The 27,023-nt window shown below is 44.8% G+C and overlaps 3 protein-coding genes and 1 long non-coding RNA gene across 5 annotated transcripts in view; 2 read left to right on the forward strand and 2 right to left on the reverse strand.

The window, feature by feature from the left end:
• Positions 1–1,584, reverse strand: part of ITPK1 (inositol-tetrakisphosphate 1-kinase) — a 142,375-nt gene extending 140,791 nt beyond the window's left edge. The window contains exons 1-2 of one of the 2 annotated variants that reach the window (XM_080594235.1): positions 1,445–1,584; positions 964–1,139 (exon numbers count right to left, since the gene is read on the reverse strand). In XM_080594235.1, coding sequence (XP_080450361.1) covers positions 964–1,058 — 95 coding nt within the window. In that variant the 5' untranslated portion in view covers positions 1,059–1,139; positions 1,445–1,584. Of the gene's footprint in view, positions 1–963; positions 1,140–1,429 lie in introns of both variants that reach the window. The other variant, XM_080594237.1, reaches the window with a different exon arrangement.
• A 101-nt stretch (positions 1,585–1,685) lies between these two features.
• On the forward strand, positions 1,686–14,452 carry LOC308195962. Its single transcript, XR_013951977.1, has 3 exons — positions 1,686–3,881; positions 3,969–8,870; positions 12,942–14,452. It is a non-coding gene; the product is annotated as an uncharacterized lncRNA (long non-coding RNA).
• A 3,131-nt stretch (positions 14,453–17,583) lies between these two features.
• Positions 17,584–20,507, forward strand: LYSET (lysosomal enzyme trafficking factor). The gene is made up of 2 exons (XM_080594238.1): positions 17,584–17,739; positions 19,517–20,507. Exon 2 carries the CDS (start codon positions 19,533–19,535, stop codon positions 19,926–19,928), a length of 396 nt encoding a protein of 131 aa, XP_080450364.1. The 5' UTR covers positions 17,584–17,739; positions 19,517–19,532; the 3' UTR covers positions 19,929–20,507.
• Positions 19,573–26,878, reverse strand: GON7 (GON7 subunit of KEOPS complex). The gene is made up of 2 exons (XM_080594239.1): positions 26,659–26,878; positions 19,573–26,567 (listed from the first exon to the last, which is right to left on the reverse strand). Exons 1-2 carry the CDS (start codon positions 26,840–26,842, stop codon positions 26,437–26,439), a joined length of 315 nt encoding a protein of 104 aa, XP_080450365.1. The 5' UTR covers positions 26,843–26,878; the 3' UTR covers positions 19,573–26,436.
• Between the last annotated feature and the right edge of the window lie 145 nt (positions 26,879–27,023).

Here is a 27,023-nt window from a genome sequence, read left to right on the forward strand (position 1 = left end):
TCAAGGCCCTAACAACAACATTTCTCTAACACTTATTAGAGGTTAAAGCGTATTTTCGAGCATCACAAAAAAAAATCTCTTAGGCAGGCCCAGAACTTGGCATCGCTCTTTCGGAAGTATTTTGTTTGGAGAACCACATGAAATTTAAAAAGACATTAAACCAGAACTTGCGGTCCTTTCTATATTTTAAGAAAATCTGGTAAGTTTTGCTGAGGTTTGACTGAGCAGATACAGAACGCCAAGAACACAGGCTGATGCAAAAGCTTCTGCTACTTTCTCAAAATAGTTTCCTGCTTCTTGTGCCTCCTTCGTCTTTGCAGAGAAGAGCCAGTGCTGCCAGCAGGAATTCAGAATGCGGGCACTGCTGTTTTTAGCACGACGTGCCTTAATAAAGCGTACCTGAAGTCTTATAAAATGTATTCTGCAAACTCTGAGCAGACTTTGCAGAAATTATAAAGATGGTGACTTGGGACATTTTCAATTATCGAAGTTTATTTTGTATCCTTGATATAAATGTAGTAATGGAATGAAATAAGACAAAACTGTTCTTCAGAGGCTATAACGCATGTGTCACGAGACCTTGGACCCACATGAAGTTCACGCTTACACTTCGATAATAAAACTGGTTGTACAACGCACCGTGCGTGAGATCCTCTCAGCTCCCCCGATGAAGCCCAATTACAGCTTCCCAAAGCGCCGCGCACCTCGGGGAGCACGCCAGCCACAGCTACCCCGCTCCAGCCGCCCCCTCCACGTCCCAGCTCAACCCGGGCTCCCGAGGGGCCGGGACACGCAGGGCGGGAAGTTACCCCCGCTCCTCGGGCTCGCCCCGGGGCCGGCCGGGCTGCGGGAGCCGCCGAGCCCCGACCGAGGGCCGGGCAGGGCTCTGGGGCGGCCCCAACGCGCCCCGCAGCCGCCCGGGAGGGCGCAGGCCCCGGCCCCGGCGCCGTGCCGCCCGCTTACCGGCAGAGCTCGGCGAAGGCCTGGAAATTGAGCTTCCTGATCTTCTTCTCGCTCAGCCAGTAGCCCACCCGCTTCCCCTTGAGGAAGGTCTGCATGGTGCCGGGCGCGCTGCTCCCGGGCGCCCCGGCGGCGGCTGCTGCTGCTGCTGCTCGCACTCGGCGTCTGCGGAGCGACGGCTTTAAATTCAAAATAAAAAATAAAAGAGAGAGAGAAAGGGAGAGCAATCAGACGGCTCTGCCGAGGGAGGACCCGGCACCGCGCCGCCGCAGCGAGCCGGCCGCGGCAGGCCCTGCCCCGCACGGCGGGCAGCGAGCCCGGCCGGGCCACGGCGTGCCCCTGCCGCCAGCCGGAGCCCAGCCCAGCCCAGCCCAGCCCAGCCGAGTCGAGCCAAGCAGAGCCCAGCCGGCACGAAACCGCTGCCCGGGAGCCGAACCGTGCCGAGCCCGGGCCGCCCCCCTGCACGGACCCCGCCTGCACGGACCCCGCTGCCGGCTCGGCTCGGCTCCGCCGCCGCCGCTGCTGCTGCTGCTGGTACTGCTGCTGCTGCTGCGCGGTGCTGCTGCAGCCGCTCAGCTCCCCATTTGCCCGCTATTCGCAACCGCCTCCACTTCCTCCTCCTCCTCCTCGTCCCTCCCTCCGCCCCGGCCCCGGCCCCGGCCCCGGCCCCGCCCCGGGCGGCCCGGCCGGGCCCGCCCCGCAGCCCCCGGTGCGGGTGCCGGGGCCGAGGTGCCCGCAGCTGCCGGGGGCGTTGTGGCGGCGGAGCTGCGTCCTTCTCGGGAAAAATAACTAAAATAAGTAAAGGCGTGAGTTCTCGCCGCACAGCCGAGGGTCTGCCTTCTGCCAGCACTTGGCAAGCGTCTGGAAGGGTTTACGCAGAACTTTCAGTAACAACAATTTCTTCTTTAACTTCTTTTTTTTCATGCTGGTTGAGCACCAGCACGAGCTGGCATTCCTCCCCCCCCCCCCCCCCCCCTTTTATTTTGAGGGGCGCATTCCTAAATGCCTTGGCAGCTGCTCTGCCTTTGATTCCAGCTGAAGAACCTCTCCGTCTGAGTTACTGCGGCACCTCACGGCCCGAGCATTATTTTCCATCCCTTCTTTCTCCCCTCCGTCTGAAACGAATATCACCCAGCCCGAACGCTCGCGGGGTGACTTGCGTTTCGGTTTAGGTTTTCTCTCTTCGGGGGCGGAGGAGTACTCCCTTCGCGGGGGCTTGGCAGCACCTGGGGCGCGGGTGATGCCCTCGGGCCGTGCCGCAGGAGCCCCGCGCGGCCCTGGCTGCTGACTCACGGGGCCGCGGCGAGCGCGGCCTCGTCAGAAACCTCCGCTCGAGGGAAGGAAGGGGTAAAGCCAGGGAAGCCTTAAGAAACATGAAGGGGGTCATTGACCCGGGGAGTAGGTAGAGACCGTTCTACATTCCTTTCGTTATTTACATTAACAGTGAAGTCATCCTAAGCCAAGGGTATATGTGAAAGTGTGCGGGGAGTGGAGTCGCCTACAAGCAGCTCCCACTGAAGTTGTTGGAAAACCTATAAAGTAGTACTCCTTGTCCATTTGCAGGGGCTTTGAATAATAAAAGTTTATTTTTCTACTTCAGCTAATCAAATTATTTGCCGCTAATGCGGCATAACCTTCATTTTTTTGGAGCAGACGATCTGAGTCATATTCACGTATTTTTGCACAGTTCATAAATATAATTGGAACCAGTAGATGGATGTTGGTAGCACGGTTTCTGCTGCAAAATGTTTCACTGACGTTTATGCACTTCAAGAAAGCATGGTAACTTCAGGAAAATGTGTAACTCAATACAAGGCTTAATCAGACATTGTCAAAATAAAGTAAGAATCCTGAAACAGTTTGTTTTCGCTTTTCAAATCAATGCTTTATTTCAGCTATCGCTTCACTGGCTTTATTTTTAGACTTTATTATGATTTGTGTTAGCATATTAAGCTCAAGATTCGTATTTATATCATAATGGAATATGGATGCATTGAAACATGATATAATTGAAGCCATCTTCCTAAATGATTTCTTTCTGATTTTTTTTTTCTTTAAGAAATGTCAGTTTCAGACCAATTTAAATCACAGTCTGCAGAGACAGAAAGATTTATGAACTTCTTTCCAGATATGGGAGAGCAGGTTTTCAGAGGTGTTAAGCATTCTTGGCTCTTATAGAAATGAAACAGGAGCTACAAAGTAGGAATTTGTTTTGCTCCAGTTTAGGCAAAATTAAATGACATATATCAGAGATGAGATTCAATCCTAGAAAAGAGAAAGCTTTAAATCCCTTTCAAACAGCCTTTTTTTTTTTTTTTTAAATCTTAACCCTTGAACAATTTCAGATATGAGAAATACATTTCAAATGGTGAGCCACTGCACTGTGCTTTGCTGCATAATGTTGCTAAATACATTACAATCCTCTGTTTACATTGCAGAGCCAGTTCAGGCAATGCCAAACCTGTGACCACACGAAGCCCCAGGGTAATGTTTACCCAATTCCTGATCAGGAGCAGGCTGATTATTCCTGCGATTTTCTATGGCCTGATGCTGTAAGCTGCAACTCATGAGCTGCTTCATGCTAATTAAAGGGGTGAGGGCTGATTAAGATCTCAAGCCCTCCAGCAGTCAGAACTATCTTCCTCTTCATCTTAGCTTCAGCTGCAGGTCAAAGCAGGTTTCCTTGTTTTAGGTGGAACCTCTCACACCTTATCTTCTGTCCCTTTCAACACATACAGGGGCTCAGATGAGGTTGGACACTTGCCACGTGGTACAAGTCAGAGAAATTCCATGGGAGTTCACTTTGGAATAAGATGAGGCATCTCCATTCGTTTCGCTAGTTATTGAAGTATATTTTCTCAATGAATGATTAAGAACGATTGTCTCATCACCTGGCAGAAGTCACGACTGGATCTTTAACAGTGAGTGGAAAAAAGAAGGTGATGCTATTTTCACTGCCTGCAGTTTAGCTTTTTTCTGTTTTCTTTTAATGCCCTTTCTGTCTGCAGGGCAGATGTTACTCTGCTGCAGATAGCCAAGAGGAAGGGCTGAGCCTTCAGTGCCAGGAGAGGCCTTCGCTTTCTCCAGCCAGTCCTACCACCGGGTCGGGTGACGTGCTGACAAGGCACTGCTGGAACATGTCTCTAGGCAGGAGGGAGCACGACAAAACCCTGCACAGACCGCGCTACAGCTTCTCCTTGGCTTTGAGGGATGTAAAGGAGACCCTGGTGTTGCACAGCGTTGGGGCTGGTCCTCACCAGTGAGGCAGCTGGAGAGACGTGAACGAGAAGCATGGTGGGCTGCCATTTGCTCAGCCCTCTGCCACATCCACAACAGATTCGTTACTGCAAGATTGGTAAGAAGGCCAGGTGTGACCTCTTTGGCAGTGGTCAGTAGAGGATGCCTGTGAGGGAAGCAGAGCTTTTCCGGTTTGTGGTTGGTTTTTGCCTAAAATCTGGCAAAACTCTGCTGTTGTCTGGAAACGTCCAAATGTACTCTGGACCGGCAGCTTTTCAGTGACAAGCCAGTGAAAGTCAGTACTCAGGGATGAAAGCTCATTTCTGATTTTTGTATTCCAAATCACAGTGCCTAACTCTAGTAGAGACGCAAACTTCAGCCAGCCCCTGTAGCGCTCCTGTACAGCCGGTCACGGGAGGGAGGCCCCTCTAGTGGCTGATTCAGCCCAGCTCCCTCTCTCTGAATGGCCTATTGTCCGTGCAGACAGCACAGGGGGATTAGCCTTGCTAGCTGGAAATCAAACTGTCATTTTACAGTCAACTAAGCCAGGCGTTGCTGTTGAGAGCAGCAGTCCCTCCAGAAACAGCCACTTGTCCTCGCTTCCTGCCGTGCCCCCCTTCACGGGAAACAGAAGCAGGGAGCTGGGAACTGTTTAGACTAAAACAAATTCAAGGTAGACAAAAATATTTTAGTCTTAATCAAAACCAAATCAATTCCCCATCTGCATTGCCATACCTGTTTGTAGTGGCACAAGCATAGTAATAGTGGCAGAAGGCAGTGAAGGGGCTGGAAGAAGGAGGCCAGGAAGAGAAAGCACAGAGCTGCCTTGCTGGGTGGCAATCCCATTTTAACAGCAGCAGAAGAGGATGGTGAAAGCATGGTGCTCACCCGTACGACTACTCCCTTACTCCCCAAACAACCTATGCGGTTCTATACAACAACAACCTATGCTGCAAAAAACTGCAGTATTTTGATTTCATAAAGCAAAGAAAGATTGGTGAACATTGGTTGAGACTCATCAGTATTTCTGGGATCTTGTAGAAAAAGCAGAAGAGGGAATTCAGCTCTAAGGGCTCAAAAGCATTCAAAAGAGGGCACTAATAAAGCCTGGAAGGTGACAGCACCTGTGTGGGCCAACGCAGTGCCGTTCAGGGACCCCTGAGCTAACTCTCACCAGCCCCAGCAGAGCGCTGCTCACTTGGATTGCTGGGTTACACCAGCGAGCTATTATGTTCCAGTACTGAAAACAGGGTATGGTGGTTTTTTTTGTTGTTGTTTTTGTTTTTTGAAACTGCAACAAAACCACCATTATAGGCAGTATCTCTTACTGTATGTGCATCTCAGGAGTTTGGCTATTTTGGACTCTGGTGAATGTACAAGCTGTGGGAAACTAAGAAAGGGTCCGGCTGCCAAGTTTGGTCACTTCGCTTGTAGCTCTTTGCGTGCAGGCTTCGTTTTGACCTCATAAGCTAAGGAAAGCGTATCATCAGTAACCAAAGAATCGAAAACCACAAAAAAGCGTGCAGACAAGATGTAAAAGATGACGAAATCGTGTAACAGTATAGTTCTGCCAGTTGGAGTAGATTTTTTGAACTGAATTACGTTTGTTAGTCAAATCCCAAGTGTGGCTCCAAGCTGCACTGACGTACGTTGCTGTAGCTCTTTTGCCTTCTGATATGGGAGTAAGTTACACGGAAAGGATGTTTATGTGACCTCTTTCATGCTGGTACAATTAGAGATACATGGGGAGATCTACTCAACTGATCAAATCATTAAAATCATTCAGACCACATGTGTAAGGGAGTCCGGAGACTATTCTCTGAAGAATCTGGGTAACCTGACAGTGCATCAGATTCGGACTGAGGCTTCGATAAGGATTAGGCTGGACTGAAGCTTTCTCTACCTACAGTCTTCATGTTAAGAGAGCTACTTGGGTTATAGGTCTTATATTTTTAACCAGGTGGCTTTAAGTCCATACGACCATTCCAGGGAGCATGCTTCTAGCAAAATGAGACATCTTTTCATCAACAACAAAAAAAAATCAAATTGCGTGTGGCTAGAATGTTTTACTTTTTAAAACAATGCAACCAGTTTTAAAATGATGCCTCTAAGTAAGACTGGCATGGATACAGAATTCGTATGTATAAAGGGACCTGGACATATATGTATCCTACCATTATTATCCCATATGCATTTGTCTTTGTCTCTTGGGTTAAGTCCACATTGTTCCAGAGGATCTAAAGCACATATCCTCACTCCAGTGGTCCTTCACTTCCACAAGTTGTTTGTGGCTACAGCTGAATATTTCAAACTGCTAAAATGGAGAAAACAGGAAAGATAAAGCCTGATGTGGCCTGCGCTGCCACACCATCACTTGCACTTTCTTTTCATGCTTAGGCCTTCAAAGATTGAGGACCCTCTTCCTGTTTTTTTTTTAATGCTTCCTTACAGTTCACTAAAAGTTCACAGGCCACAAGTTTCACAAAACCATTGTGTTTTCTGATTCCGCATGCTCACATTAGGAAACATGGGCTTTTTAGCTGTCTGGGAAGAGCGGTAATTTTCATATTTTCAGAAACTACCAGGATGTGTAGGCTTACAAATGCAAAAAGAATAGATACAGAAAAAACAGTTCCAAAGCTCATGCCAATGTCAGTCCAAAGTGAATTATCTGAAGTATATTAAAAAAAAAAATACAAAATCAATCCATTTGATGGTATCTCCAGCATACAAACATGTTGTGGAAGGAGAGACCTCATTTTTGCCTGCAAAGCCCTCACAGAGCAAACTCAGTCTTTGTCAGCAAGATACAGAAATGCTTTTGGAAACAACCCCAATCTTAACCAAAAGTGGCTTCCTCTAGACACTCACGAGTTCTTTAGGTCATACCGCAGCTATCCTGCAGTTAACTAAAGATGCTACAAGCAGATAATCTGCAGACACAGCTGGGGAAGCCCTTCTGTGAGTTAGGTACTGTTCATTTTTGCACTTACAAGCAACTCATCCTTAGGAATCAGCAGTGCACAGACTCACTTTCTACTTTCTCCTGCACAGGAGGCAGGAGCTTAATGCCTGTCTTGTTCTGCCAGTCATACCCTTCTTTGTTTTTTTCTCCACAAGGACTGTATTCTGAAATGTTCTTCCATGTCAATACTCAATGACCAAAAGACGCTTTTTTCCCCTTCTCACTAAAATACCAACCTCATATCCAAAGATTAAATTATGCATGTACATCTCTTCTTCTCAACATTCTCTGTCCTGTACCATATTGTTTCAAACTCCTCCTACATGCAGCCCTTCTGAAGGAAGAGGAAGGTCTTATAGAGAAGACTTGGAAATTCAGGAGACAAGCAAGTTACAGAAAGCAGGAGATGAGCGGCTGTAGCATAAAAAGAAAAAAATCAAACAAAACCAAGACAAAATGCGGGAATAGTCAATTGAGACTGCAATTTGGTTATAGCCCTGAGCTTCTACTAGATATCCAGGCTTGTTAACCAAGATATACAGCTTATTTCAGATAACAAACTTCCAGACATTTTAAATTGCCTAGACCCTGTAAGACACAGTTGCATGGGTATCAATTCTGTTGATATTTACTTGCTGCAACACCATGCTGTTAAACTTATAGTACATCTTCAGTGCTGATCAGCCTGTGAATAAAACATAGGCAAAGAGATCATCCGAATGTGGGCCATGTTATAACCCCGTACTGACATCAGGGGACTGCTTGGACAGGCAGAGCTTCCCAGCCACTCATCTGACAGCGCAAGGGACACTTCCCTAGCCAGGCTCACAGCAAAAGCTCTGAGTGGTTCTGTGCCTCTGTACTTCATACAAGAGCAGCCTTGAACAGCCTTGAATTACAAAGCTGCCCGTTGGTATCTTCCCTTCCCTCAGAGCTTGCTTGCCCTGTGCATCAGTTTTCTGGTGTGACTTCTGAAGTAAGCTTTTCACGTGGATGCACAGTTTGTAATAACCCGGGCCTATAAAGATTCCCACTATTTAATAAGGGGTGAGTTCATGTTGCACCTTTTCTCTCCACGGGGATGCAATCTCCCCAACTTATATAGGAGTTCAATGTCTTAGAGGTCTATCCTCTGATTATTTTTTTTTTTAATTATGCAACAAATCCATATGTACCTGGATAAATAACACACGTTACTTATATATTTATATATTCGTTTATTTATTTGGAAAAACTATCTGAAGAAATCAGATGAGGGGGTTAGAAGAATGTCCTTTCCTAACCCTAAGCACTCCGTGTAAGGGTTCTTTCTGCACAGAGCCTGTGAAGTGGGATACTTGCTCAAAGCGGCAACCTGACAGGAGAAAACAGAGAGGGAGAAAAACATGCTAAAGCGGTGGAAATAAGCCATGCCACCATTTAGAGAGAGGAGGACTCAGGACATGTCAAGGAGCTGTCATAAAGTGTTTCAACCACTGGGCTAAAAGGCCTTTTGGCGAAAGGCACCAGACATGGTGCCGAGGTAGACAAATTCTCTAAAGAACACAGCTGCTTTGTGCTCACACGCAGTGTTCCAGCTAAAGCCTGCCTTGTACTGTCTTTCAGCACTGTCATATCAATAATGGTTTTGTATTCCTTGACAGATGTACTTTTGAAGAGAAATTCAGTTGGGCACAATTCTCCCTAATAGCATAATAATCATAATAATGTAAATTCATAAATGCATATGCCTTTTATGTCACGGGGCTTATTTAAATTACCATTATTCACTGAGTAACATAGCTTCCTGCACCACAAACCTGCTCTGCAGCCCTGGATCCCTGGTGAACAGGAAATTTTAGTAGAGGCAGGCATCTTGTTCTGTCAAAAAAGTCCAAATAACTTAAAAGTCTTTCCTGGCTCAGTTCCTCAGCCTTCACTAAAATGCTTTCCTGTATTTTCACCTACATAGTTCAAAGCAACAGCAACATTTCTAATGCACAGTACATCTTCCTCATACACCTCCATCCTTTTTCTGATACTTTCACCATTTTTTAATCTCACAAACACATATGCTGGAGTTATTTTATAGCGACTTGAACTGAAGAGTTCTTCTACAAAGTGGTTTCATAAGCCAGAGAAACAGAAGTCAGACCAGATCGCTTCAAGGTAAAATTGATAGTGGTTTTGGGTGAAAATTCGGGTACTCTGCAATAAAATCTGTGAAGCTGCAAAGGAAATTAATCATGATTTGTATAACCATGACCTATTCTGTAATCATGAAGCCTGCATTAGGGTGGAGTAGGGGGAGAATGAAATATAATAGGCATGTGGACCCTCTCAAAAGATCCCACATGCTCTATTTTACAAGAATTCAAAGCTGGACCCTTTTAATAATCTCTACTTCAATGACAATAGTCTCAAAGGATTTGCTTATGATCACTCCACACGGCTGGAGAATGCAGAGCTTCCAAGTATCAGACTTTTCTACAGCGATAAAGCTCTCATATTTTTGGCTAATGTTGGTGCTTTGGGGTCACATTTGTGCAGATTTCCAGAGAAGCAGCAGCTACACCTTATATTCTGCTGTCCTTTCTGGTCCTCCCAGGTTAGCGTGGTTATTCTCACCCACTAGCCCAGTGCTTGCTGACTAAGTTTCTAAGCATTTTTACTGTGTAAAGCCACCCAAATATCATTCTGCTTGATTTTACTCTCATCCTCCCCCTCTGCATGGCATCATGGTGGTTATCAGGCTAAAGACTTGCTGATGTTTGTGAGACTGTTTTGCCAGAGCTGTTATCAGGAGCACTCTGAAAATGCATATGAAAGCAAAACAGCCTGAAAATTATACTGACTGGCTAGTGAAAAAGAGACAAGTGAAAGCACTGAAAGTGAAAAAACTCCAGATTGTAACTTCTCCACTTCAACACCCAAATTAGGATAGGTTTTAGGTTGTATCACAATCCACTGAAACAGTATCAGTGCTGCACTGCATTGCATTACTGCAATTTGCTGGTGAAACGCTTCGGCCGGTGGTAGTTACCCAGCACACTGTGAGCATGATGCAAACGAGCTCTGCACTATGTTGAGGCACCATTTGCAAGGAAGGTACTGTACGTCCTATTACACAAAGCAGTGCAGAAACACACGCTCAGCAAGACATTGAAGCTAAACACGTTTTCATGGCGAGAAAGTGTTGCTTTGGATGCATTTGTACTTGTTAACATCTCCTACAAGCGTATTTCTTTACCTTGTAAATACCTCCATATTGCCATGGTTATGTTTACATTCTGTTGGTAGAAGGCAAACAGAACACATATTTGTGTGGAAAAGCAGACACATCACCTCTGTAAGAACGCCGACAAATGCAGCAATATGTGTGCTAAGATGGAGACATTTAAATACTCACCTGGAGCTTTATGATAACGATAGAGCTGATGTAGACATTACAGCCTGAAATTTCATTTGATTTCACATAAGAGTAGCAGGTTACAAACTTTGCACAGTAAGGAAAACAAACAAAAAAAGCAGCAACAACAAAACCAACCGTAATACCTTTTGTTTGAAAAATTTGCTAATACTGCTTAATGTGTTTTTGTTAAATGAAATGCAAATATTCACTAACTAATAAATTAACGGAATTCTCCCTTTGAGAGTAACCACCAGCTGTTGCTAACGTCTCCATTCAAATGGTTCCATTCTGGGTCTGACCCTGTGACAACTTCTTGTACAGGCCTCTAGCACGCGTTTCAGAAAAAGACAAATTCGGTTAAAAAACAAGGTGAAGGTGTCTTACATAATAAACCACTTCTCAACCACAGGGAACTGAACTTGCTTTTTTCTTCCACTAAAGTCCATAACAACAACAGGAGCCCTCCACTTACTCCCAGATGATGAAATTTATATGAAAGCCCTTCCAGATGCTGGCACTTGGCCTGGCCTTTCACTTGAGCTGACAGCTCCGAGTGCCCTTGAAAGCATAACTAGGTGCTCTCCGGGTCTAACGCTAGGAACAGCCATCAGGTACTTTTGTCATTCAGCCTGACTCCGACACCAAGGCTTTCTGTTGCCTTGGACAAGTCTGTTACTCATCCAGGTTTAGGTTTTCTTTCTGTAAGGACCATGAGGGAATACTAAAGAGACCAAGTCACCAGGGATCTGGAAGAGACACCTACTGTATAGGCAACTCAAACACAGAATATATTACCAGAAGAGCAAAAGCTGTTGGTTTTGGTTAGACTAAATAAAGAGAATTAATAAACAGGACTGTGACTTTTTGAGGCACCAGTTACCCTCAAGTGCCCAACACAATCCTTTCCATTATTTATACCCCCCAAAAAAACCTAAATTGTGGGTTTAAAGTATAAAGTATAAACAAAGAATATATGTAGAACAGTTTTGAAAATAAACCACTAAAGGTACTGTTGAGAGACAAAACAGTGTGCAGAATCTTCTGTTAATAAAACATTATGAAGTGGTTAAATACTAGGCAATTTGATTATCCTAGAAAATGAGAAATAATAAAGCTTTTAAGAACCAAATAAAATGAGGTTGGAAAAAAAGGAAGATATTGATACTTCTGCAGGGAAGCGGGAGTTCTGTTTTTTTATATTGTCTGCAAACATTTCTGTGACTAAGAAGGTATCAACCCTCACGTCATGTGGATGGATGTCTTATACGTATGTCTCTTGCAGTGCATTTTAGGAGTTGATGACTATGTGCTAATTCCTAAGCTCTAACAGGACACAGGGAAGAGGTTCCTAAGAGAAGACAGACATGCACGTACACAAACACACACTTTTTTTTCTTAAATGAAAGCTTAGATTCATCGAATCTCAAAGAATATCCTATCTGCCACCCCCCAAATTTCTATCCTGATCTACGTAAAAATGCTGGGATCCTTATGAACAAAACTTGAATGTGGGAAAAGGACTGATCTGAACTGTGCTCTTTCACTGTTTGTTTAGTAACAGAAAGTTATGCTTTAGGAGAATCTAAATATAGATACTCCCTTCTGCACATAGTTCACAGTCTAAGAAAGATAGGCACAGCCTGGGAACAGGGCAGCTTGGAAGAGACAATAACTAAATCTCTTCAAACTCATTCTATGGTATTATTGACATCCTGCACAAAAGCATCACAGAAGAAAAGATAATTACTGGAAATTTGGGGAAAAAAAGTAACAAAGAAGAAAAAAAAACACACAACAAACCAAAACAAACCACCAAGGGTATCCCAACATCTTCTAATGAGGACAGAGCTGTCACCCTGTCAGGTGGTCAGATGTTTCTCTTGGAATGTGTATATGGAGGGAAGAAAGAAGGACAGTGCATACACTTTAATGACTGACCTTCACAGAAAAAGATTTTTGTTTTTTGCTTTTTTTTTTTTTCCCCTGCTGATAGTTGAAAAGTAACTCTTTTAGGCCAAATGGCAGAGGCCAGCATTTAGGTCTGCCAGACCCCTGGTTTCAAATCTGTTTTTCTTCCTAACATGGGTGACTTTTCAGTTAACTTGTTTATATGAACAAACCTGTTGGCAGCAGCAAACTCAGCATGGAAATTCAATAACTGTTCTTTTCTGGCAGCACGAGCAGACCTTAGCTGAAATCCCAGGAGAGTAGATTCTGATTTCTCAGCAGTTTAATGGCAGTCTTGGAAGTAAATTTTTGTTGAATATTATTTGCGTAGATTTAATTAACATCAATAAACTGTAATGAATAATGGTTTCGCTGAAATGCAGTTTCTAGCTGAAAACTGTTCTGGCAGAAATTCTGCAGGCTTGCTCTCTTTCTTTCTAGATCACTACAAGGTTGGGTCATACCGATGGAGCTGTGAAACCAATACCTGCATTGCTTCTGCATAAATTATGTTTGTCCTCTGCTTAAATACTCAGTCACTAACTATCTCTGATGGTACTCTTTAGGTATGTTTTGTCAGTTCTTGTTAAACTTTTGAGACACTTTGAAACTGGCTGAAAACATAAGGGAAAAGCAAACATTTCAACTCTTTCCTGCTACAATTATTTTTACCACAGAAGATGGAAATCTGAAGCTTATATTCAGTGGTAACTAATGAGAAAGGAGTATCACTGTAATGAAACCTAAAAGTTCAATCTATAAGGCAAAGGCCAAAAGGCCAAGGCCCATCTTCATAAAAGACTCAGTTCTTTAAAGACACTCTGACAAAGAGTAACATTCTGTAATTCTACCTTTGGCTGATGTTTGTTGTGGATGTTTGGGAGAATGATATAGGTATTTTACTTGTAAGTATCAAAAATGCAGAGTTTGTTGGAAAGATGGTAAATATTTCTGGAATAATTTTAGACAAACCGAGAACAAAGTATGTCTGGTATTCCACAGAACCTGGATAATAGGATTGCCTAAAGCTTTACTTAGATGTGTCTGCTGTAAAGAAACAAATGCTAGAGCAGAATTTCAGGATGAGACCATCAAGGTAATTGAAGGTCCCTGCATTTCAATGCATAAAAAGCAAGTCAAAGCAGGAAAGGATCGCCATGGATAATATACAGTTCACTGAAGATCTCTGCTTCGTGGGATCAACACAGACAAAACAAGCAAACAAAATATTTGAATTCAAACTGAGAAGAAATAAAACATAAAAATGCCAGTTTATTTAAAAGAGCCTTACTTGCTTCCACAATACTGATGTACTACCCCCATAAGAAAACAGATGCTTCCAACAGAGAAATTCAAAGAAAGATAACAGTAAAGACAAAACAACCACTCAAGAAAAAAAAAAGGAATCTGAAGACTGTCTTACTTTCAGAAGAAACAAAAGATATAAAATACAAAGTAAGGGTTCATAAAATGTGAAATAAAGCATACGAAACTGAGAGAAAACGATGTTTCTGTCTCCCAACAGATGATAGTATAAGTAGCCGATCAAAACAAGTTACTGCACCACAACAGGATACTCTGAAATTCAATATAACTACATGTAATAGACAACAAAAACTCCACGAGCTGCAAAAACACTGCACTTTCATTCACTCGCTGATAAAAATTCACATGACCGGTATAAATCTTGTTCTGAGAAAAAAAAAAAAAAAAGAAAAAGGAAAACTAAAACCATTCTCCTTTTATAAACATGCACCTTTAGCTTTCTGTGTTACACAAGGTTAACTGAAAAACCTTTCTATTCTGTATTTCTTTATGAACACAGTACTAACGTGTTCTTGAGAAAAATGTTTCTGTAATTAGTTTCTCACTTCTTAGTTACTTGTCAATAATGTGAACCCTACCTACAACTATGTCAAATCTTTATTCACAATCTTTATTCACAAATCTTTATTCACAAATTATGCAGGGTGCATTTTTCCTTTCAGTTTCTACCTTCCATTTGGAAGCCCAGCTACTTGTGGTTTGGGAATGATCTCAGCTCTTCTACGTTTGCTCTTCTACTTTGGCCCAAATCTAAGCCTGGTTAAGACCTTAATTTAACACTATGCATGAAAACTTTGTTTTGATGCAAAGATTACAACCAACTCTTGTTTTCTTTCTGTCAGTCCTCACTTGTCCTAAGTACTTTGTCAGGGTCCCAAGTGCACCAACAGGCCTTAATAAGCCCAACAAGCCTCACCTGCCCCCTGCCAGTGAGCTCAGGAGCCCCATTTAAGCTGAGCCCTGGGCCTTCAGACTGTACTAGAGCTATAAGAGCCTCTAGCTTAGCACTGGCTATGCTTAACCATAGGCCATGTTCATCTGGATCTTTGCCTTCAGACCAATCTCCTAGCTTGTCCTCAGTGTTTTCTTATCAGTATGGACCTACTTGGTAGTCAGTAGCTTATGCCTGTTGCTAGTACAATTTTCTCCTCTTGTTTGCAGCCTGAATATTAATCATTTGAGTCTCACTCTATATATGTCCCTAGTTCAGTATGGAGAGAATGAGTTGTTCTCCCTTCATTATTACTAGCCCTGGTGACTTTAAACCCCTCTGGAGCCGAGAATGGTCTCTATTTGTTCCATTAGTCCTATTTTTGTTTCCCAACAGCAGGGAAAAACAAAACAAACAAACAACAAAAAAATCAGCAGCTATTTGCTGTGTCCCTTCTCATATTGTGTTAAGGATTAAGCATAACACTGAGTTTACACAAATTGAATTCTAGCCCAAAGATAGTACAAATCACTCTATCTGATGCTACACCTCTACTTTCAAAAACAGCTTGCTTTTGCTATGGCAGATTCCCAAACTCTTTAAATCTTTCTCTTCATAACCATAATTCAGGCCTATGATTAATACAGAAGAAAAGACCAACAAATGAAGCACGTTAAATCCTAAGCCATCTTCCCTTCCCAATTCTAACCATTCAGAAGACAGACCTGTTAAGTATGAATAAACCATAGATTTCAATCCTTTTTCTTCAGAATCTTAAGTGCAACTGTGGGCTTTATGCTTAGCATTGCCAAGCCAATCACACAGTCGCATATTTGTTCTCACTGAAACCTTCCTCTTTAACAACTAGGTCAGCATTTTTAAGGAAATGGGCTCTATGCAGCAGCTATTCAATTTCCCATCACTACCTCTAATACCAATATAAGATGATGCAAAAAAGCCATACTTGATTAGAAGGTCAGTCAGGTATAAAGCAACCAGCAGGAAAACTCTATTTACTTCTGGATCACCTGGGACTTTAGTACCTGCAGGTAGGTAAGAAAGAAAGAATACAAGTAAGAAGGGAAAGAATAGCATTTAATGTTGAACAACATCCCAACTCTGTGTGGTTACTCGCATCTACAACATCATTCATTAGAACTACACTAGCAGTTCATTTAAACTTCATGAAAGATGATTCAACTGAAGTACAAAATCTCTTCTGAACTGGGAGTCGGGCTGGGTGACTCCTGGCCCGTGAAAGGTTGGCTTTGTCTTTGGTATTGAGCACCATCTAGTGGTCCTCAAAGTGACCAAGGAGATAGACTTTGAGCCTTTAGTTGTGGGATCTTCTCAATAGAGTCTTTTTTTTTTTTTTTTTTTTTTTTCCAGTGACAACTGCAGCACCATACGCTTAGTCCTCAGCTATTTTGGGTATAATCCAAAACACTACTTTCTAACATATTTTTATTGAAACAGCAAGCATAACAGGACAAGCTAGCCTAAAACTGATTTTGCAGAAGCTTTATATAGTGTCTTAAAAAAACCAAAACACCTACTATGTCCCCCAAGAAAAATGGCAGAAAATACTAGGTTTATTTTATCCCCCCCCCCAAGTTATTGATTTAATATCTTAAACGCCCCTTTTAAAATTTTCTGTTAGTCATCTTTTTAATTATAGCTGGATGTGTATGAACTGTGGCCATACTGTTTCTCTATAACATCCCATTTATCTTCTCATCTCTCCATATTTCCTTTTTAATGATTTGGATCACCAACTAGAGAGCAGAATTTGATGCTGACTGCCAACGAGTCAGACATTTCCAACACAAACTGAGCATAAGTCAAGGTGCTGACAAATCAAATGGATTTGAAATCCATTTCAGTCACAGTAAATTCAATGTATGGAGCAGTTCAGAAAGAAGAGTAAGTTGCATAAAAAGAAGCATAGGTAGTATTAGGAAGCGTTCAGAAAGGAGCATAAGTAGTATTAGGAAACAGCAGTTTGCTCATGACTCTGATATGTTAACAATTTAGCAAAAAGTTTACATTTGACGTGTAATGCTATGCACTTCCTGAAGTCTTTTAACTAGCACAGGAAACCTGTTAACCAGTTACTGAATTCAGACAGATATTGAAACACATTCTGCACGCTTTCCAACCATGACTGGGATGCAAACTAGTGAACCACATGGAGGTGACAAAACACATTTTTTGGTCAATTTAATCACAGACCCACAGAACTGTAGGGGTCGGAAGGGACCTCGAAGAGATCATCAGGTCCAACCCCCCTGCCAAAGCACGTTCCTTAGAGCAGGCTGCTGAGGTAGGCGTCCAGGCGGGCCTTGGATATCTCCAGAGAAGATATTTAGAAGATTTTCTGGCTTATTTTTTTCCGCTGCGGATTTTTTTCCTAATGATTTAATTCAGTAGCAACATGCAAGCAGTAGGAGTTTATGTATAAACATACGCTGTTGCACACTACGTTGTCACTGGAGGGACTGTTCCACAACACAGTAACCCCCCACCAGCACTTTCTGGTATTTTCCGTCGCTGGGGCTCTCCGCCCCTCGAGCGGGCCCTCTGTGACAACAGCCGCGCTGCGGACACCCGCGCCGCCACCCGCAGCGGCCCTAACGCCCCGGCCGCCATTTTGGGCGAGGCCACCAACGGCACGGCGGGGCGCGGGCCCGAGCCAAGATGGCTGCCGGCCAACGCGCCGCCCGGCCAGCGCCCGCCCCGCCGCGCCGCGCCTCGCCTCGTCCCGCCTCGCCCCGCCTCGGATGCGGCCGGGCGCGCCCCGGCAGTGGTTCTCCTCATGCCGGAAGCGGCGGGGTTCCGGGCCGGCCGGGCGGCGATGGCAGCGGGCCGGCAGCGGCGGCGCGGCTCGGCGGGCGCCTCCGCCTCCCGGTGCGGCGGCGCGGGCTGAGGGGAGCGGGCCGCCTGCCGCCGCCCTCCCGCTCCCTCCTTCTCCGCTGGAGGAAGGTGAGGGGCGGCCGGGAGGGTGAGGGCACGGGAGGAGCCCGGGGCGGGGGGCTCGGGGAGCTGCAGGTAGAAGCAGCGTCTCCAGAGGGAAATGAGCAGCGGGGAGAAAAAAACGCCTCACAACTTAAGCTGTGGGGTAAACGTGAACTCTGGAGCTTAGGAATCCATTGGGGAAAAACTTACCCAAATAACTCCTTAGGTGTTTCTGTGTTGTTTAACTAAAAGCATTAACTCGGTGTATTACAAAGCTAACATTACTGATAAGTTATATGTAAGTATAAGGTAAACAACAAGTATGCACCAAACTAACGGTTTTCTGTGGCGTTTCACTGCATGTCTGACTGTGTTAGCCACCTTAACCATAGCAGTGTGAGGGCCAGAACAACTTCCCCAGTGCCACCCTGGTCAGATTCTGCCGGGTCAGGACTGAGGGTGTCCTTCAGATGTGAAAAACCAGAAAGTCTGTGGAGATTGGTGCCTAGGAAGATTAATTTAGCCCTGGGAAGGGGGATCTAAAAAGATGTAATGGCTTTGGTGTCAATGGTGTCTAACTCTCATGTAATTCTGTTAATAGTCACTGTTCAGTATGCATAAAACATCTCTTAAACAAGCACGCTTGCTGTCTAGTATATTTAGAAATACCAGTTAGCTCGTGATATATTTGGTTTAGAACAGTTCTCCAACAATTGACTTTGATCCTCTCAAAAAATCTTAGGGAAGGCTCTGTTGGTCCGCAGTCTGATTAACTGTGCCTGGTAGAACTCCGGGCAGCTGCAGTGGAGTGGGGGCTCCCCCTGCCCTGCCCAAGGGTTATCTTGAGGGAAAGCAACAACTTTGCTATTAGTGAAGCTGCTTTACCTAGTGTGCTTGTGGCTGGTTTAAAGAAGGCTTCAAGTCACTTAGACCCGTACAGCCAGCCAGAGGTTTTAAAGCAGCTAAAAGTTGAGCACAGTGGTGTGTGTGGAGCCTCAGTTACTGTGCTTTTTTTTTTTTGGGGGGGGGGGGGGGGGGCAGACAGTTGATGGGTGTCTGGTTTGTTCTGCAATGAGTTGGTTACGAATACCCCCGTTACTAATACCCACGTTCACCTCCTTTCCTCCAGAAGGCATAGTGCAACTGTTTACACAGGTAGAGGAGAAATACAGTTAATTACGGGTAACATCCTATAGCACATATCCTCATGTGCACAAATGGGACAGGTACACAGCTTTAGTACATACCTTCTCATGTGTAAAATTGAAACTTTTTTTATAGGGTTCCTATATGGGCACTCAGCTAAAGCTTAATTAAACTGGATGTTGGTGCACTTCAAACAAGTAGTGATGCTCATGTTACTAACTGGCTGGCAGCATGTTTGTTTTAGACACGAAAGAGCTGTACAGAAATTCTGAATTTATGGAAAGTCTCATATAGTCTCACTGTGTGGCTAGAATCACTGGTAGCAGATTGGATGAATAACTTAGCCAATTCACAACTTCTGTTTTGTTAACTCAATACTTGACTTCAGCCTGGCAGAACTTAATAGCTAGCAGGCCCTACACTAGCCAGAGCTATTGATGGAGCAGTGTATACAGCTACCATGAGCCTGTTTCTGATGTAGAACTACATGATTTTTCTCTGATGTAGAGCGAACTCAGGTATTTAGAAATGTGTGCATGCTGGTTTTTTTACTGGTGTGTTAGGAAAGTTATAAAAAAGTTACCTTATGAAAATCAAGCGCCACCTGTGTCCCCCTTCTCCAAACTCTACTGAATGTGTACTTCTTGTTTTGTTACAGGTGCAGAGCATGGAGAATGATGAACTTCCGCCAGAGGATGGGATGGATTGGTGTGGGGTTGTACTTGCTAGCAAGTGCTGCAGCTTTTTATTATGTCTTTGAAATCAATGAGACTTACAACAAACTAGCACTGGAGCACATTCAGCAACATCCCAAGGAACCACAGGAAGGAACCACATGGACGCACTCCTTAAAAGTACGACTGCTATCCTTGCCTTTTTGGCTGTGGACTATAATCTTTTTAATACCATATTTACAGATGTTCTTGTTCCTCTATTCCTGTACAAGAGCTGACCCCAAAACTGTTGGCTATTGCATCATTCCTATCTGCTTGGCTGTTATTTGCAATCGTCATCAAACATTTGTGAAGGCCTCTAATCAGATCAGTAGATTACAGCTGATTGACACTTAACTCAATTTCTAGTTTCCGTAGCTGTTTTGAAGCAATTGCATATGCCTGATCTAATCACGAGACTGAAGTTCTGAGTGAAGGCTGGAAAGAGCCTTTTCTTTGAAACTGTTAAGCAATGAACGGTGACTGTTTTCTATTTAAAAAAAAAATTACAGAAGTTTTTTAAAGTATGGGTCTGTCCAAGTGACTTGAGTGGGAGAGCCCTGTGTGACACTTGATGGAAATATTCCTCATTTTGCCTTAATGATGCAAAATTGCTACACTCCATCTGAAACGTTCTGTGGGGAAATAAGTTTCTGGTCCATAACTTTACTCCTGTGCAAAAAAAAAAAAATAATAATGACTTTCTTTGTTTTCCCTTGGAGTAAAATCAATGAAAAGATGCTTCTTTTGTGATAAATGTAAAAGGACAAAAAATCAGACTTGATTATAAAAGTTGCACTTAGCACAATTCTTTGCTTTTTCTTTTAAGTAATCCATATCTACATCAGTGCTGGTTTTTAAGGATTTTTTTAAAAATAAATTTAGGAAATACAGGAAGCAAAGAATAAAGTATGTGCAAATCTTTAAAGAGAAAAAGGTACTTTTTGTCTGTGGTATCATACTTTTTTTTTTCCCGGTGACCAGAATACCACGCTGTAGCAGGTAGGCAGTGAGGAGTGGCGCAGGCCTGGGGGCTGGTGCTTTACGCTTTTTCCCTACGATGTCAAAAGCAGCTTGTGCTGGCATTGGGCTGCAGTACGCACAAAATGTTGTTTTTAAGCGTTGCCTTCTACCTATAGGAATCTCCTTTGATAAAATTTGAAGTGATTGGAATTTACTGCCATTCTGATTTCACTCCAGACATGTAAAAACATGTTCTGCGAGTGCTGGTGTATTAAGAACACTTCAAATTTGTGAAAGTTAACTGATACTAGGTTGGGGGGACGCTCCAAGACTGTTGTAAGACAGATACTATGTTTCTTCCAGAAATTTGAGTAAGATACATTCTTCTTCCTGCAGTGAATGCAGTTTTTCCTCAGTCATGCTGAAATTCCACTGACATTTCTTACCCTGGTTTCAGCCCCCGTTTTCCAGTGCTATTTCGGTATAGCATTTAATTCTAACTACTGGATTGTGTATTTGGAATAATGTCAAATCTGTTCTTTCTTTTCTCCTTTTTTGTTTCATAGTATAACTAAGCTTTTGAGCCATTGTGGAAGTAACCTGAATGTGAAAACAGTGCAAAACACAGACTTGGAAAGTAGCAGGCCCTAAACATTATGAGCTAAACTTCTCAGTTATCATTTTGATTGTACGTGATTGTCAGTACCTAATCATCACAGATGCTGATCCACTTCTGACTGCTGTAAGGGAATCCTGGAGCCTGTCAGCTTTCTCCAGCTTTGGAAAGAGCGCTATTTTCAGTGTTGCTATGTTCAGGCATGGTAGTTACAACACCTTAAACTTTGTTTGCATTTGGAGATATTTCCAGGCTGTGGTTTCAAATGCCAGCATTGGTGCTAGGACCCGAAAACACAATGTAGCTTTTACAAGAAGGTTTTAAGTTCTAAGTGCAATATGAAAAGGAGGAAGCTGCCATCCTAATATGCTGGAGTAAGAATAAAGTATCAACTCTGACTTCTAGTATCTTTCGGAGTCAGAGCTTTTAAGTTGTGTTGTTTCTTAACTCTAAAAATCATCATCTTATTTATCTATAAAATAAAAACTTTTCAATGTTTATAAACAGAAGTCTGTCAATGCAGATATATATGAATGGCATTTTCTTGTGTACGTTTGCTGTTAGAAAGCAGTGCTGGCAGTCAGCTGCTGTAGCTTATTGTTCTCCTGTCCTTCCCTCCGTGTGTTTGATCACTTTTGTTGTCTTTTTATTCTCTGAGTCCTAATTACTTGGCTCTCGCCTGAATTTTTGGGGATAAATGGATGAAACTGAATCCCTTCACCATTTCTCTACCTCAGTGTAACAGGGAGATGTCTGTCTGGACTTCTTAAATTTTTTTTAACTTGCTGTAGTTTTTTAACTGAGAAGTTGCTATGGCGTGTCTAGTTATTAAAAGAAGAACATCGTAAGAGGAAGCATTGAAAATAGAAGATGATAGGGAGAACTGTCTGAGCTATTTCTGAGCTATTGTTGTGCAACCCTATGGCCTTTAGCAAATTCATCAGCACATCTGATGCGATGAGCCAAGGCGGGATGTGGAGCACGTGCTGGACGCAGCAGTGGCTTACGGAACGGTGGCTCGTGTTCGCAGACTTTTCCATCAGAAGCCAGGCTTTAGATTAAAGCTGTCTAAAAGTGTGAGCTTTACGCTAACTACAGAAAGATGCACGAACTAGCCAGTGCTGTGTATATAAGGATTTGAGCTTGAGGTGGGAAGCAGCAATGGAAAGAAATTATTTAGGCAGTGTGTGGGAATACTAGATGATAGGGCTAGAGGAGGAAGGCATTTTTACCAGTATTTTTGGCACCAGTGGAACATAATAAACAGGTGAAGCATCACCAAGAGAGTAAACAAAGAAAAAATAACGATTAAATTGCTTTTTACTTGTAAAACAGGTAGTGAAATTACCATGAAGATTTTTAGATAGTGTCAAGGCTAATTCTCAGTTGTGGATCATTGCTTGCAACACAAATTGACGTAATGGCTAAGCTTTTGGGCTAATTGAGCTTGGTTTTACGACATTTTTAGAAGACTACAGTACTTCTCAATTAGTTCTTGATTGCAAATGACAAACAATAACATCCATTTCTACAGCAACGGAATTAGTAAAAGATGTGACTATCTCACACGAGAACTTGCTCATGCTAGTCTTCTCCAAGTAGACAGAGAAGATGAATTGCTACAACTGCTGCTTAGAGGTGGAAAAGCTATTTTTACTCATACTCTTTTAACTTAAAATGATTTAGCTCAGACTCAAACAGCTTTCTAAAGCAGAAGCTGTGAAAATAGAGGCAGTGATGAAGTTCTGAGAAAAAGAATTAACCTTTACCAGCTTAGCAGTCATTTGGAGCTTTTTTTTTTTTTCCCTGCCAAGTAAGTGAGTAGCTGTAACAAGGTTTATTAACATTTATCTCTGTGTCACTTACCCTGTGGCTTTTTTTTTTTTGGCTGTGTCACAAGATCAAGCTTTGTCAGACTGCTCGAGCGTTACTCCTGGGCAGTCTACAGCGTCAGTTTCATTAACTGCTCTACCTCCGCCTAATGGTACCTCCCCACCTCAGGAGAATCTCTGCCCCGTTTTGTAAGTACTGCCGAGCCAGTTCTTCGCCTCTTGTGGGAGAGCAGGTCCGATGAAGAGCCGAAGTTAAGGCTGCAGCCCTTCGAACTTGGCCAGAAGTAAGCTGCAATAAAACGTGATTCTGCTGAAGCATGTTTCTTCTGGCAGCAAAGTACAGCTGCAAGCTTTTTGGTTTAGCTAAAAATATGAGGATTAAGTTACCCTTGGAACAAAACTCCAGCTTGTGCAGGATACTTGCTATTAACTGCCCTTTAATTTTCTCTTGCCTTGTCCATTGTTGTTTTAAAAGGGTGCTCTCTGGTGGTTTAGTGGTTCAACTTGTTTATTATTGTAGTAGTTAAATATATATTTTATATACCAGTCCTGGATGATAAGCTCGTTTCAACACGACTTAATGAACGAAAGCAGCCTGGTAACCATCAGTTAATTTGCAAGAGCCAACTCATCTCTGGCTCTCCTTCAAGCCAGCCCTGCAGTATAGGCATGTTCTGGAAAGAAAGAACGTGCTGCAGCCACAAAAAGGCACTTCTGCTCGACTCTGTCCTCCGTAAGTAGCCCGGTAAATTTTGGCTAGTCAGTAGGCCCCAAACAATTGCTCAGCTCTTTATGCTGCCAGGTGCTAGCACAGTTACCACACATTATGATGCACGATCGGCGTGTGCTAACCAACAGATTACTGTCTACTTCAGAAAGAATCTGATTTCTGGAGTAGCGTGCGTGTAAGCTAACTTTTAAGGCAGAAGGAGTGGGAGCTACACGGGATGCAATGGGGGATAACATTCAAGTCCTTGTGATGAAAGTAATAGGAGGGAATGTCTGTGCTGGGAACCAGGGAAGGTCTTGCCCCTGGCATGGTTATCAGGCATGATGGCACTACCACCGATCCGTCAGTGCCTAATAAGTATCACACTTAGAGATTTTAAGCTTTTTTCTTTAAACACACAGTATTTACTCTGTAGACTAAACTGAGGCTAAATTCAAGCTTCATCTGTTTGAACCAGCAAATTCAGTTTTCCAAAGCTGTAACAGACTGTCATACGCTGAAATCCCGGTCTACGTGAAGCAGGCTTGCTTTTGACAAGTAAAAAAGCCACACCAAAGCTTTCTGCACCTAGGTACCTCGGAGCAGCTCTCAGAAAAGTAAGTTCCCTGCTCCAGGGTTATGGCACTTACCAGAGGCAAGCCTCTAGCTTAGAATTACCTAAGTTCCAGCAAAGCTTCAGTACCCTCTTTGTTCTTTAAGAGTTTTGTGGCCACAATAAGGACTACAAATGATTTTTTAAAGGCTGTTCTTGACCCAGTGCTCATCAATCTCTTGTGGAGCTCAGGTGCAGCATTTTATTATGCGGCCCTGCTGTCAGAGAAAAGCAGTTATCTTGTTACTGGTGCATTAGCTACATTTGTTCCCACAGTAGGAGAGGTAGGGTTTGTTGCTTTACACCAGTGGTTTTCAGCCTGTGATTTGCCGGTGGGCCATCCATACGCAGAGCACAAATTTAAGTCTGACGTTGTGTTGCTTTATAGTGATTCCACAGCTCACACCGTTGTTGGAGGGGTTAGGACTGCAGCCTGGAGAAGAAGAAAGTGAAACGCTGCTCTCGGTTTTGCAGCAGGCTTCCGAAGCTGCAGCAGTTAGAGCACATACAAGATGTCATGAGCACTGATCACATGAAGGAGCCCTTCTGATATGTTTATCAGTCAGGCTTTTTGTACAAAATGTTGCCTTAGCCATTTTGATAAGGCACTTCCTTCAATGCTAGTATGTTCACTGGACTTCTTTATCGGCTTCTTGCACTGTTTCAGATAAATGCAGGCAAGTTTGTGCTTGTAAAAATTCATCCTTAATTTCATTGAATCGTTAAGGTTGGAAAAGACCTCCAAGATCATCTGATCCAACTGTCCCCTAACCACTAGTATCACCTGCTAAACCATGTCCCTAAGCACCTGGTCCAACCTTTCCTTGAACACCCCCAGAGATGGTGACACCACCACTTCCCTGGGTGACCCATTCCGCTGCCTGCCTGCTCTTTCTGAGAAGAAAGGATGCCGTTGCCCTTCTTGGCCACCTGGGCACACTGCCGGCTCGTGTGCAGGCGAGCATCAATGAGCACCCCCAGATCCTTTTCCTCTGAGCAGCTTTCCAGCCAATCTGCCCCAAGCCTGTAGCGCTGCATGGGGTTGGTGTGGCCCAAGTGCAGGACCTGGCACTTGGCCGTGTTGAACCTCATCCCACTGACCTCTGCCCATCGACCCATCCTGTCCAGGTCCCTCTGCAGGGCCTTCCTACCCTCTGGCAGATTGACACTGCCCCCCAACTCGGTGTCATCTGCAAGCTTACTGAGGGTGCCTTCAATTCCCTCATCCAAGTCATCAGTAAAGATATTAAAGAGGATGGGCCCCAACACTGACCCCTGGGGAATGCGGTCGCCAGCTGGATTTCACTCCGTTCACCACCACTCTGGGCCCGGCTGTCCAGCCGGTTTTTAAGCCAGCAAAGTGTTTACCTCCAAGCCATGGGCTGCCAGCTTCTCTGGGAGACTGTGTCAAAGGCCTTGCTGAAGTCTAGGTACTAGCCTAGTGTCTGAATTTATTCAGATACTTTGTCTTTTGTACTCCTAAAGATTTGCTCAGTTTCTGCAGCACTCAGATACTATGCCAGCAGAACACGTGAGAACGAAAAAACGCTTTTCACGCTATTGCATCAGTCAGCGAACTGCTGCTAGGGAGAGCTCGGGCTCCCCAGTCGGGTGTTGGGGCTGGGCATCACGAGCGTTACGCCTGTTCACAGCACGCATCGCACAGAAACGGGGAGCTGCCGTGTGGGAAGCAGCGACACATGTGGGAAGCAGCGACACGTCTCCCCACGCAGGAAGCAGCCGCGCCCTTGATGGCGCTCCATAGGCCGCTGTCCTGTCAGAAGCGCAGGTTACCGCAGCAGGGCCGAGTTACCGTGATGCGTACAGCCGAGAACTGTTACATGTAACGTACTTGTGTCACTGGACTATTTCTGCTATTTCTCCTCTCTGCAATAAGCCATGCCAGCCTCTGTAAAAGCCCACTGTGTTTCCCTTCGTTCCTGTTCTGCTCAGAGATCAGCTTTTATAAAGCACCTCACAGATTCTTTTATTTTTTTTTTCCTTTTATTGTCATTTCGAGGCGACGCCGAGCTCCGCAGGGGCAGCACGCAGTGCCTATAACCCTGCGGGCCGGGAGGGAGCCCCCACAGCCTGACGGGGCCGCACCGCCGGGGCCCCGCCGGCCGCCTCACTCAGGGCCGCTGCACCCTCGTCCTCTTCGGCGGGGGGTCCTCGGGCACGCTGTTTCCCTCCACGCTGTTCTCCTCCTCCTCTTCGTCCTCCTCATCCTCCTCCTCGTCCTCGTCGTCCTCCTCGGCGCCGCCTGCCGGGAGCCGCGCGCAGGGCGGGTGAGGGCCCTGCCGGTGCCGGTGCCGGTGCCCGCCGCTCCCCGCCCCGCCCCCCCCGCGCCTCACCGCCGCTTCCCGCCTCCGGCCGCTCGAGCGGCGCCAGCAGCTGCGCGAGGCGCTCCTGCAGCTCGCCCAGCCCCAGGCGCAGCGCGCGCAGCCGCCCGCCCGGCCCCTCCTCCGCCGCCGGGCACCGCACGCGCACCGAGCGCGCCTCGCCGCCGCCGCTCCGCAGCTCGGCCACCAGCTCCATCGCGCCGCCGAGGCGCTGACGGGCGGCCCCGCCGGCCAATCCGCGCCGCCGACGCGCCCCGCGCCCCGCCCACCCGCGTCGCGCGCGCTCACCGCCGCTTTCCCGCCGCCTCGCCCTCGCTCCCTCCTCCCGCGCGCGGGTCACGTGGTTCCGCGCCCCCCGCCCCGCCCCGCCCCGCCGC

Source organism: Anser brachyrhynchus (genome assembly GCF_964034855.1).
Source record: "Anser brachyrhynchus genome assembly, chromosome: 5".
Classification (NCBI taxonomy): Eukaryota; Metazoa; Chordata; class Aves; order Anseriformes; family Anatidae; genus Anser; species Anser brachyrhynchus.

Coding starts and splice junctions, on each gene's coding strand:
- GON7 (XM_080594239.1), bottom strand. CDS start 26,842: ATGGAGCTGGTGGCCGAGCTGCGGAGCGGCGGCGGCGAGGCGCGCTCG. Junction 26,568..26,658: donor GCCGGAGGCGGGAAGCGGCG/GTGAGGCGCGGG, acceptor GGCTCCCGGCAG/GCGGCGCCGAGGAGGACGAC.
- LYSET (XM_080594238.1), top strand. CDS start 19,533: ATGATGAACTTCCGCCAGAGGATGGGATGGATTGGTGTGGGGTTGTAC.